At 52.6% G+C, this 12,937-nt stretch overlaps 1 protein-coding gene across 1 annotated transcript in view; it reads left to right on the forward strand.

Moving 5' to 3' along the window:
• Positions 1 to 12,937, forward strand: part of OBSL1 (obscurin like cytoskeletal adaptor 1) — a 59,338-nt gene that overhangs the window by 21,937 nt on the left and 24,464 nt on the right. Inside the window, exons 9-10 of the mRNA XM_038422545.2 lie at positions 6,032 to 6,304; positions 7,733 to 8,005. Coding sequence (XP_038278473.1) covers positions 6,032 to 6,304; positions 7,733 to 8,005 — 546 coding nt within the window. The remainder of the gene's footprint in view (positions 1 to 6,031; positions 6,305 to 7,732; positions 8,006 to 12,937) is intronic.

The raw sequence follows: 12,937 nt of genomic DNA on the forward strand, positions 1-12,937 counted from the left end.
TGTGCTGTATCCACCATGGGGGGTTCCATGTTAGACCTTGTTGTGACAGAGACACGGGTCACAGAATTAAAAATTGGTGATATTTTAGGTAGACGTGATCATGACTTGATTGCACTTGGTAATGTGCAAATAGGCTAAAGTCCAGACCAGTCACATGTCTACTTGGTGCTTTAAAAGGGCCCATTACAGAAAGCTGACAAAAAATGGGAGCCAGATCAACTGGGAGATTTAAACAGAAAAATGTATATAACCATTGGAATTGTTTAAGAATGAGACCTCTCTAGGTCCCTTTCAGCCCTTTGATTTTATGATTCTCTGATTTTACTAGATGCCCCAAAGGCCACAACCCAGAAAGTCAGCTATAGTGGTTAAAAAACCAACCTGGCTTAGTGGGGGAAGTCAAAGTAGCTATAAAAATTATATATATAAGCTAGGATTTGCAAAACGTTGATAAGGGAAGCAACAGGACAAAAGAAAAAAATCTATGGCCAGCAGAATTAAGAACAATAAGAAGGAGGTTTTTTAAAGTATATTAGGAACAAAAGGAAGCCTAACAATGCTATTGCTCCATTATTAGATAGACATAATAGACTAGTCAGTAATAATGAGGATGAGGCAGAAGTGTTCAATAAATATTTCTGCTCTGTATTGGGAAAATAACAGATGATGTAGTCATATCATATGATAATGACTCTCTTTCTATTCCACTAGTATCTCAGGAAGATGTGAAACAGCAGCTTCTAAAACTAGACATTTTAAAATCAGCAGGTCCTGATAATTTCATTCAAGAGTTTTAAAAGAGCTGGCTGAGGAGCTTGCTGGACCATTAATGTTGATTTTCAATAACTGTGGAACACTGGGAAGTTCCAGAGGACTGGCAGAAAGTTAATGTGCCATTATTTTAAAAGAGTCAGTGGGATGACCCAGGTAATATAGGCCTGTCAGCCTGACTTTGATCCTGGACAACATAATAGAATGGCTGGTATGGGGCACAGATTCTAGGGCCAGAAGGGACCACTGTGATCATGTAGTCTGATCTCCTGTTTAGCATAGGCCATAAGACCGCCCTGAAGTAATTCTGGTTTAAACTAGAGCAGAGCTTTTAAAAAACATTCAATCTTGATTTAAAAATTTCCAATGATGGAGAATCACCAAAGCTCTTGGTAATTTGTTCCAATAATTAATTATCCTGAAGTGTGGTTGATAAAGGTAATAGTCTTGATGTAATATACTTAGGCTTCTGTATGGCATTGACTTGGTACTGCACAAGATTTTGAATAAGAAACTAGAACAATATAAATTCAACATGGCCCATATTCAATAGATTAAAGACTGGCTCACTGTTAAGTCTCAAACAGTAACTGTAAATGAGGAATCATCACTGAGCATGTGTGTTTCCAATGGGGCCCCGCAGGGACTGGTTCTTGGCCCTACACAATTTAACTTTTATCAGTGACCTAGAAGAAAACAAAATTATAAAATTTGCAGATGACACAAAAAATTGGGCGCAGGTAAATCATAGTCACAGGACTGGAAGGGCCCTCGTGAGGTCGACAAGTCCAGTCCCCTGCATGCCTGGCAGGACTGAGTATTATCTTGACCATCTCTGACAGGTGTTTGTCTGATCTGCTCTTCAAACCTCCAATGATGGAGATTCCACAACCTCCCTGGGCAATTTATTCCAGTGCTGAACCACCCTGACAGTTAGGAAGTTTTTTCCTAATGTCCAACCTAAACCTCCCTTGCTGCAATTTAAGCCCATTGCTTCTTGTCCTATCCTCAGAGATTAAGAAAAACAATTTTTCTTCCTCCTCCTTGTAACAACCTTTACATACTTGAAATTTTTATCATGTCTCCTCTCAGTCTCTCTTTCCAGACTAAACAAACCCAAGTTTTTCAGTCTTCCCTCATAGGTCATGTTTTCTAGACCTTTAATCATTTTTGTTGCTCTTCTCTGGCCTCTCTCCAATTTGTCCACATCCTTCCTGAAATGTGGCGCTCAGAACTGGACACAATACTCCAACTGAGGCCTAATCAGTGCGGAGTAGAGCAGAAGAATTTTTGTGTCTTGCTTACAACGCTCCTGCTAATACATCCCAGAAGGATGTTTGCTTTTTTTTTTTTTTTTTTGGCAACAGCATTACATTGTTGACTCATATTTAGTTTGTGGTCCACTATGACCCCCAGATCCCTTTTCGCAATACTCCTTCCTAGGCAGTCATTTCCCATTTTGTGTGTGTGCAACTGATTGTTCCTTCCTAAATACAGTATTTTGCATTTGTCCTGATTGAATTTCATCCTATTTACTTCAGACCATTTCTCCTGTTTGTCCAGATCATTTTGAATTTTAATCCTATCCTACAAAGCACTTGTAAACCCTCCCAGCTTGGTATCGTCCGCAAACTTTATAAGTGTACTCTCTATGCCATTATCTAAATCATTGATGAAGATATTGAACAGAACTGGACCCCGAACTGGTCCGTGCGGGACCCCATTCGTTATGCCCTTCCAGCATAACTGTGAACCACAGATAACCACTCTCTGTGAATGGTTTTCTAACCACTTTTGCACCCACCTTACAGTAGCTCCATCTAGGTTGCATTTCCCTAGTTTATTTATGAGAAGGTCATACGAGACAGTATCAAAAGCTTTACTAAAGTCAAGATATACCATGTTTATCATTTCCCCCCATCCACAAGGCTTGTTACCCTGTCAAAGAAAGCTATCAGGTTGGTTTGAGACAATTTGTTCTTGACAAATCCATGCTGACTATTATTTATCACATTATTATCTTCTAGATGTTTGCAAATTGATTGCTTAATTATTTGCTCCATTAACTTTCCAGGTACAGAAGTTAAGGTGACTGGTCTATAATTCTCTGGGTTGTCCTTATTTCCCTTTTTATAGATGGGCACTAATTTGCCCTTTTCCAGTCTTCTGGAATCTCTCTCATCTTCCATGACTTTTCAAAGATAATTGCTAATGGCTCAGATATCTTCTCAGTCAGATCCTTGAGTATTCTAGGATGCATTTCATCAGGCCCTGGTGACTTGAAGACATCTAATTTGTCCAAGTAATTTTTAACTTGTTCTTTCCCTATTTTAGCCTCTTCTGATCCTACCTCATTTTCATTGGTATTCACTAAGTTAGATGTCCAATCACCACCAACCGTCTTGGTGAAAACTGAAACAAAGAAATCATTAAGCACCTCTGCCATTTCCACATTTTCTCTTATTGTTTCCCCCTCCTCATTGAGTAATGGGCCTACCCTGTCCTTGGTCTTCCTCTTGCTTCTAATGTATTTGTAGAATGTTTTCTTGTTACCCTTTATGTCTCTAGCTAGTTTGATCTCGTTTTGTGCCTTGGCCTTTCTAATTTGTCCCTACATACTTGTGTTATTTGTTTATATTCATCCTTTGTAATTTGACCTAGTTTCCACTTTTTGTAGGACTCTTTTTTGATTTTTAGATCATTGATTATCTGGTTAAGCCAGGGTGGTCTCTTGCCAGACTTCCTGTCTGTCCTACGCAGTTGGATGGTTTGCTCTTGTGCCCTTAATAATGTCTCTTTGAAAAACTGCCAACTGTCTTCAATAGTTTTTCCCCGTAGACTTGCTTCCCATGGGATCTTACCTACCAGCTCCCTGAGTTTGCTAAAGTCTGCTTTCTTGAAATCCATTGTCTTTATTTTGCTGTTCGCCCTCTTACCATTCCTTAGAATCATGACTCTGTCATTTCATGATCACTTTTACCCAAGCTGCCTTCCACTTTCAAATAATGTAGAGGATAGGTCACTGATAGAGAGCGATCTGGATCGCTTGGTACACTGGGCTCAGGCAAACAATGTGTAAATGTGTACATCTAGGAACAAATAATTGGGCATACCTACAATGGCAGGACTCTACCCTGGGAAGCAGGGACTCTGAGAAGGACTGCGGGGGTGTTGATGGGTAATCACCTGAACATGAAAAACCAGTGTGATGTGGTGGCCAAAAGGGCGAATGTGATCCTGGTGTAAGCGGGGGAATAGTCCCGCTATTGTGGGGAACTTTCCTGGCTTCTGCACGACCCCGGTGAAGTGGGCTAGCGAAAGGATCTGAGTCCTCGCTCCCACTTCCTTTACCCAGTGGCCTCCCTGCCCTTGAGGACTCCCCTTCCACTCTCCTGTCTGGCAGAGTCCTTGTAACTCCAACAAGGCTGGGCCCAGGATTCCTGGGGGTCTCGACCCCCAACCCTGCTGCGGTCACCTAGGACAGGGGCTAGGGTGTCCCCACTCTGGGGTACTCTCTCTGCACTGGGCACTTCTCTGACCCACTGACCATTACATACAAATTAAAGCAAATGCAAGTTATTTAATCAACAATTAATTTTAAAAAGAATAAGGAAAAATGGGAAAGGTTAAACACATCACCCCGCTCCGTGGCAGGGAACATCACAAACAATGTCTCTGGAACGTTCAGGGAAGTTCACAGTCTGTTCCTTGTAAGTCCCAGGCCTTCTTCTCAGGCCCTGGCTGTGCTGTAGGGATGCTGCGGGTGGGACACCTGCTCTGGTGGTGGCCACACACTCTCAGGCTCTAAGTGGTAGGACCCTTCTTCCCAGTGTCGCCCCTGCCCTGTCGGGGTTACGATCCCAGCCTGGCCTGCAGAACCCCTTGGCTGAGGCGTCTCCCTGTGCTGGGCCTGCTGCCCAGGGTCCCCAGCTGCTCACCACACCCAGCTCCAGACTGCTCCAGCCCCAGCTCCACCACTGGGTTTCTTCACTGCTGCTGCTGCTCTGCCTCCAGCTCCCTGGGCTGCTTCTTTGGCCCCTCTGCCTCTGGCTGCTGCAGCTCTGCTCCCAGGACAGGTCTGCTCAGCAGGCTGCTTCTGTGACTCTGCTCCCAGCACTGACCTGCTTCCTGGGCTGCTTTTCTGGCCCCTCTGGCTCTGGTTGCTGCACCTCTCCTCCCAGGGCAAGTCTGCTCTCTCTGGGCTGTAGCTCTGGCCCCTCTGGATCTGGCCCAGCTCTGCTCCCCAGCTCAGCTTTGGCCCCTGCTTTCTCCTTAGCTCGGCCCCACTCTGTCTGACCCAGGCAAATCTAGCTCACATGGAGGAGGGACCTCCCTGGTCTCCTGACTCCCTGATTAGCCTGCCCGCCCTGTCATTCAGGCTGACCTGGAGTATTGGCCTCTCCCCGTTGTTCCTGGGGATTATCAGTCTCAGGGTCCTGGTTTCCCATTGACCTTTCCCCTTTTAGTACTGGGAGTTAGCAACTAAAACACCCCCACTGACTGTTAGTAAGGGGGCAACAGTCCCCTTACACTGGGATGCATGAACGAGAATCTCAAGTAAGAGCAGAGAGATTATTTTATCTCTGTATTTGGCACATGTGCAACCGGTGCTGGAACCATGCCCCCAGTTCTGGTGTTCACAGTTCAAGGGGGATGTTGATAAATGGGAGAGAGTTCAGAGAAAAGCCACAAAAATGAATAAAGGATTGGAAAACCATCCTTGTAGTCACAGACTCAAGGAGCTCAGTTTACTAAGCTTAACAAGGAGAAGGTTACGGAATGACATGATCAGTCTGTAAGTATCTACGTGGGGAACAGAAGTTTGATACTGGGCACTTCAGTCTAACAGACAAAGGCACAGCATGATCCAGTGGCTGGAAGTTGAAGCTAGAGAAACTGAGATGAGAAATAAGGTGCAAGTTTTTAGCAGTGAGGGCAATTAACCATTGGAACTATATACCACGGTTGTGGTGTCCATCACTGGCAAGTTTTAAATCAAGATAGGATGTTTTTCTAATAAATTTGCCCTGATTCAACCAGGAATTTATTCAGGGGAGTCCGATGGCCTGTGTGACACAAGGGCAGAGCAGATGATCACAGTGGCCCCTTCTGCCTTATAACCTATCAATTGCATAAAGGATTCAACTTCATTTCCAGTCCCAAACTTTGGGGTCTGGTGGCTAGCTGCTGCAAGGACTCGACAGAATTTGTAGATCAGTTACTTACATCTCTTCTGAGCCCGTCCTGTCTCCCTGCCCAGAGCTGCCTGTGAGGATCATCAGCTCTAACGAGGATGCCGCGCACACCTACCTGGCCTCGGAGCGCGTGGTGCTAGCGTGTGAGCTGTCCCGTGCCAACGGCCCGGTACAGTGGTACAAGGACGGGATGGAGGTGGAGGAGGGAGAGCACTTGCTCCTAGAGTGCGAAGGGCCCCATCGCAGGCTCGTCATCCCCTTGGCCCGGCCACAGGACACGGGGGAGTTTGTGTGCGATGCGGGCAGTGACTCCGTCTTCTACAACATCATGGTGACAGGTCAGTGATGTCCCCTGGCCTCCCAGCAGGTGGGTCAGCAGCGTTCCCCCGTTATCCCAGCTGGCAGGTCGGTGATGTCCCCTGGCCTCCCGGCGGGTGGGTCAGCAGCGTTCCCCCGTTACCCCAGCTGGCAGGTCGGTGATGTCCCCTGGCCTCCCGGCGGGTGGGTCAGCAGTGTTCCCCCGTTATCCCAGCTGGCAGGTCGGTGATGTCCCCTGGCCTCCCGGCGGGTGGGTCAGCAGCGTTCCCCCGTTACCCCAGCTGGCAGGTCGGTGATGTCCCCTGGCCTCCCGGCGGGTGGGTCAGCAGCGTTCCCTCGTTACCCCATCTGGCAGGTCACTGTTGACCCCTGGCCTCCTGGCGGGTGGGTCAGCAGCTCTCTCCCATTACCCCAGCTGGCAGGTCAGTGACAGCCCTGGCCCCCCAGTAGGTGGGTCAGCAAGGCTCCCCTGATGGTTTCTTTCTGGCTGTATTTACTGGGCCAAAGCCTTGGGTCTCGTAAGAAAGATGGTGGTAGATGGTGGTCATTGGGGTCAGCACTGACTGCAAAGGGATGGAGTCCCCCATACGGAGCCCCCACCCCGCTCCCTCCAGCACAGCGCCCCCTCCTGCTGCACAGGGGCACTAGGGTCAGCGCTGACCAGGGCCGCCCAGGGAATTCAGGGGGCCTCGGGTCTTCGGTGGCAGGGGTCCTTCCGCTCCGGGTCGTTTCAGGGGACGATCTTCGGGGCACCTCGCCGAAGAGATGGAGTGGAAGGACCCCCTGCCGCCGAAGACCCGGAGCGGAGGAAGGGGCGGTGGGTCCTTCACTCCGGGTGTGTTCGGCGGCTCTGAAGGACCCGCCGCCAAAGTGCCGTCTAAAACTCTCGTGGGGGCCCCTGAAAACTCTCATGGGGGCCCCTGTGGGGCCCAGAGCTGGGGGCAAATTGCCCCATTTGTCCCCCCTGGGCGGCCCTGGCGCTGACTGCCAGGGGAGAGCCTCCCCATAGAGTCCCTGACCCCTCCCTGCAGCAGTGCCCTCTAGTGCCATGCTGGGGCCAGCACTGACTGCCGGGGGAGAGCGCCCCCAGCTGAACTGCTGAACCCCCGCCCCCTCTCTGCAGCCCAGGGGTTGTCCCTTGCAGCCTCCCCTCCGTGAACTGCTCTAGCCCGGCTCTAGCGTGTGGGATTGGCGAGGTTGGTCCTTAGGAACACCTGAGCGGACAGGGACACGTCCTGTTGGCCCGGGTGGGATGTTGCTGCTTTGTGGGAAGAGGGTCAGGTGTGACAGAGCCATGGGGAGTGACACCCTCTCTGATGTCCTGGAGAGGCTGGGCTCCCATCTCTCCTCCCCGTGTTGGGGAAATAGGCGGGGCGGCTGGCTGTGAGTGACCCAGCCCAGCCCAGCCTGCAGCCTCTCTGCTGAGCCCATCCTGTCCCCCTTCCCAGAGCCACCCGTAAGGATCGTCAGCGCTAACGAGGATGCCGCGCACACCTACCTGGCCTCGGAGCGCGTGGTGCTGGCGTGCGAGCTGTCCCGTGCCGATGGCCCTGTGCAGTGGTACAAGGACGGGGTGGAGGTGGAGGAGGGCGAGGGCCTGCTCCTGGAGTGCGAAGGGCCCCATCACAGGCTCGTCATCCCCTCGGCCCGGCCGCAGGACACGGGGGAGTTTGTGTGTGATGCGGGCGGCGACTCCGTCTTCTACAACATCACGGTGACAGGTTGGTGACGGCTCCTCCCTGCCCTGGCTGCCCCCACTGAGCTGTCCCCCCTTTTGATCACTGCTCCCGCCCCGTTCGAAGTGCCAGCAGCACCCGTCATGGCCCAGGCCCCCCTCTGCTAGGTGTGGTACAAACACAGATTACAGGCAGTGCCTCCCAAAGGGGCTCACAGTCCGAGTGTGAGCCAGGAGACGGACGGGCGGGAGAACACACGGAAGCATGGGCAGCTTGATGGGCAGTGGCCGCTGCTCACGGGCAGCCTAGCCGTCGTCACATTGTTCGCAGGCCTCCCGGCACAGGAGAGTTTGGAGAGGGTGTAATGAGGTCGCCTTGCGGCTGTTTCCCGGAGCGCCACCCAGGCGGGAGGGGCAGCCGAGGCGGAAGCACAAAGGGGCTTGTTTGCACATGTAACCGGTGGGCAGTGGAGGCACCATGTGCCGATCGGAGGGAAGAGTCGACAGCCAGCGAGAGGTAGGTGGGGAGAGGTCAGGAAGCGCCTTGGAAGTGAGACAAACAGCAGCTTCCGTTTGGTGTGATGGGGAAGGAGGAGCCAGTGGGGAGAATCAAAGCAGGGGGAAATGGCCACAGTGACAGGCCAGGAAAATGACCATGGCAGCAGCAGCTGAATGGGGCAGGACGCAGTCGTCAGGGCCGGAGAGCAGGCTGTTGCAGTGATAGAGAGACGAGAGGATGAGGCCCTGGACACAAGGGTTAGCTGGGTGGGTGGGTAGGAAAGGCTATATTCTAGAGAGGCTATCCAGGCCGAATCAGCCAGATCTGGACATGGGTCTCTCCAGGGCCTCACGTCCCAGCTAAGGCGAAGCTGATTCCAAGCTACGGGCCTGGATGCCTCCCACAGAGATGGAGAAGTAAGGCAGCAGGAGGGCTTGGGGCAAGAAGAACCCATTGTAGCCATGTTGGATTTGAGCTGAGGGCTAGACATCCCCCAGCAGAGGTCAGATCCCACGCTGTGATCTTAGTTTGGAGGGAAGAACTCGGCTGGGGGGTGGGAGTTGTGCTGTGAGCTGTCAGCACAGGAGCTGGGGTGGGAATTTGTGTTTGCAGATGAGATTACCCAGAGACATGATGGGGTGGGGGATCAAGGCCAGAGCCCTGTGGAACTTCCCCAGGAAGCTGGAGGGGGTGTGACACTTTCGGGGTTACCCAAGGTGACTCGCTACCCCCTGCTTACAGCACGGGGGATTCTTGTCTGTGCCCACCAGGGGAAACTCGCCCCAAACAACTGCTGCTGGCTGCATGAGCGCCCCCCTCCGGGCTCTGCGAGCCCCGCTCTTCCCTCCGCAGGCCAGCAATTTGCACCCGCAGCCCATGGCCCCCTGAGTGAGGCCTTGGGCAGCGCAGAGAACCTGTGGCTAAATCTCTAGAGATCGTTAGCCCCTGAGCTCGGCACAGGTCCTTCCAGCTTGTCTGTGCACCCCGCAGTGCCCAAGCCTCAACTCCTGGCCCCCACAATGCACAGATTTGCTGCCTCTGTGCAAGCAGGGCCCCCGTTCACTAGCTCCCCACCGTTCAGCCCTCAGCACCCAGCACTTAGCTGGGGCTGCAGTAAAACCAATCAGGGGTTTTGACAAAGCAGAGAGATTCAGCCAGAGGCCAGGAGATAGGCTGAAAACACTCGGCTACAGACCAAACAAAAACACAACCTGCCATAGGCACCGACTCCATGGGTGCTCTGGGGCTGGAGCACCCACGGGGAAAAAATGGTGGGTACTGAGCACCCACTGGCAGCCCCCTATCAGCACCTCCCCTCAGCGCCTCCTGCTTGCTGGTGGGCCCCACCAATCAGTGTCTCCCCCTCCCCCCTGCACCTCCAGCCTGCCATGGTCAGCAGGAGGATCAGCTGGAGGCTCTGTCTGGGGAAGGAGGAGGAGCAAGGACAAGGCATGCTCGAGGGAGAACAGGGTAGGAAGAGGCAGGGTGGGGGCAGGAAGAGGTGGGGTGGGACTTGGGGCAGAGATGGGGGATCCAGCCCCCCCAGCAAAATCAGCGCCTGTGCAACCCGCAGTCCAGAGCCTGTACTACCTGTTAGAAAGTTGGAATTGTAAAAGGTTCAGAAAAGAGCAACAAAAATTATTAGGGATGTGTAACGGCTGCCGTATGAGGAGAGATTAATAAGACTGGGACTTTTCACCTTGGAAAAGAGACGACTAAGAGGGCGATATGATAGAGGTCTATAAAATCATGACTGGTGTGGAGAAAGTCAATAAGGAAGTGTTATTTACTCCTCCTAACACAAGAACTAGGGGTCACCCAATGAAAGTACCAGGCAGCAGATTTAAAACAAACAAAAGGAAGTATTTCTTCACACACTGCACCGTCAACCTGTGGAACTCCTTGCCAGAGGATGTTGTGAAGGCCAAGATTATAACAGAGTTCAAAAAAGAACTAGATACATTCATGGAGGATAGGTCCATCAATGGCTATCAGCCAAGATGGGCAGGGATGGTATCCCTAGCCTCTGTTTGCCAGGAGATGGGAATGGGTGCCAGGGGATGGATCACTGGGCGATTCCCTGTTCTGTTCATTCCCTCTGGGGCATCTGGCATTGGCCACTGTCAGAAGACAGGATACTGGGCTAGATGGACCATTGGTCTGACCCAGTATAGCCATTTTTATGTTCTTATGTTGTTAAGCTCCTTTCCTGTCTGAGAAGGTGTTTTTCACCCACTGGCCCATCTGGCCAGTGCTGGGCCAGTCCAGAGAGCTGGGGTCCACACTTTCCATGAGACGCTCCTGCTGGCAGAGCATACAATCTCGTGCCTTTCTCCTGATGGCCCCCCTGTTCCAGGTCTTTTTCTTGGGTTCTTTAGTGCTGTGTGAAGGCCCAAGTCCCAACCTTGTCTGGCTGTAAACTCTTGGCTGGGCTGGGGGGAAGGATGTCAATTGTACTCACTCCGAGCTCTGAGAACCTCCCCGCCCCGAGGCCTCCAGCAGCTTTGGAACACAATAGTCTGTGGTACATATCTCTGGAAATACTTTTGTGACTGAGCAGGGAGTGGGGAGGATTGACCTGGGGATGTTGCGGTGGAGTTTTACTGGGATTGTCTGCATGGGGGGGGGAGGGGAGGCTTCAGTGGAGGGACAATACCTGAGCCTGTAACCTGAGCCCAGGAAGGGGGTTGGGGCGAGGTGACACCTTCACCTTTTGCCACGGGGAAACTGGACAAAAGGCTGGAGGAGGAGGGGGGGGGCTGGAGAAGATAGCTGGAGGGGGTTGGAGTTTGGAAGGGGACTGGGGAAACAGAGGGAGCCCCAGGGCTGGGGTTTAAGCTCCCTGCCCCCCAGATGGACATGACTGAGGGGGTCCTGTTGTCTGTACCTACAAGCTCTGATTTGGACTGTGTTCCTGTCGTCTAATAAACCTTCTATTTTACTGGCTGGCTGGTTGAGAGACACAGTGGATTGCAGGAAGTGAGGGATGCAGGGCTCTGACTCCCACACACTCTTTGACAACTTTCCATCCATCCACCCCACAATAGCTGTGGCTGCCAGCAAGGTCTTAGCCCGCTTGGACATGTCCCTGGGCACAGACTCAGAACTGTGCAACCCCCAGCTGTTGCCTGGGTCTGGAGGCTCCTCTGAAGGAGCGATTTGAGGGGGAGTAGGAGACCCAGAGAGGCCAGAATCAGGGAAGCCAAGAGGAGGAGCATGGCCAGTTGTGTGAAGGCAGCTGACAGACCGGGGAGGATGGATGGAGTGCTGGCCCTGAGCCTTTGTTAGAAGGGGTCACTAGAGACTTGGGCAAGAGCAGTTTCTGTGGCGTGCCGGGGGCTGGAGGGGGCTGGAGGGTCCAGGACGGAGCAGGAGGAGAGGAACTCCAGCCAGTGTGTGCAGGGAGCTTAGGGAGGAAGGGCGATGGGGCGATAGTAGGAGAGGCAAATGGGGCAGGGTGGGTTGGCACTTTGTGTTGTGAGGGGAAGAGCCAGAGGAGAGTGAGAAGCGCAGGGAGGAGGGGGGTTCAGGGAGACCAGAAGATGGGATTGGATGGGGTCCTGGGAACAAGTGGAGGGGCTAGAGGAGGAGAGCAGAGACTTTGTATGACTGGGGAGGAGGGGGGAGAGTTGTGGGAGGGGCAGGTGAGCTGAGGGGAGGGGGAAGGGCAGGTCACATTTCACCAACTTTCTCTTGGCAGAAATTGGCAAGATCCTCTGGTCACATAGCGAATGCTTCCCTCCAGGCTCCCCCCAGGTCACTGCCCCCTCCTGCTCTGCAGCCTCCCAGACACCCTGCAACCCCTGCTAAGACACAGCTGCTGGGAGGATCCTCACCTATCTAATTTTCCTCCAGGGCAGATTGGAGAGGCCCTGGAGGTTTTTCGCCTTCCTCTGTAGCATGGGGCATGGGGTGACTGGAGGGAGGCTTCTCTGCTCCTTGAAGTCTTTAAACCATGATTTAAGGACTTCAATAGCTCAGACATGGGTGAGGTTTTTCGTAGGAGTGGGTGGGTGAGATTCTGTGGCCTGCGCTGTGCAGGAGGTCGGACTAGATGATCAGAATGGTCCCTTCTGACCTTAGTATCTAGGAATCTAGGAATCTATCTCCTCACTCTTCAGCCCCCTCCCTCCCGGCCTCCCTGCCCTGCTCTGCCCCCTCCCTCCTGGCCACATGCCCCTTCCCCAGTTCCCTGCTTTCTGCCCCCCATTCCAGCCGGTCTGTCAGACCACCACCTCCTCTCCACCGTTCACCCTGGGACTGCTGCCTGGGGGTCCTGTGGGCTCAACCCTTGGCTGCTTGTCCCCTCCAGCCTGGGAGTGCAGCCTGCAGGCCGTGAGTGTATGTAGCAATGTCACCCCAGCTGTGGTGCTCCTACGGCCTGCGGCTGCGAGCTCCATGGGGCTGGGACCGCAGCCTCCTCTGGGCTTCAAAATAGCACTATCTCTGAGGGTGCTGCCGCACTCATGATAAAGAACC

The sequence above is a fragment of the Dermochelys coriacea genome, chromosome 11, assembly GCF_009764565.3.
Source record: "Dermochelys coriacea isolate rDerCor1 chromosome 11, rDerCor1.pri.v4, whole genome shotgun sequence".
NCBI lineage: Eukaryota > Metazoa > Chordata > Testudines > Dermochelyidae > Dermochelys > Dermochelys coriacea.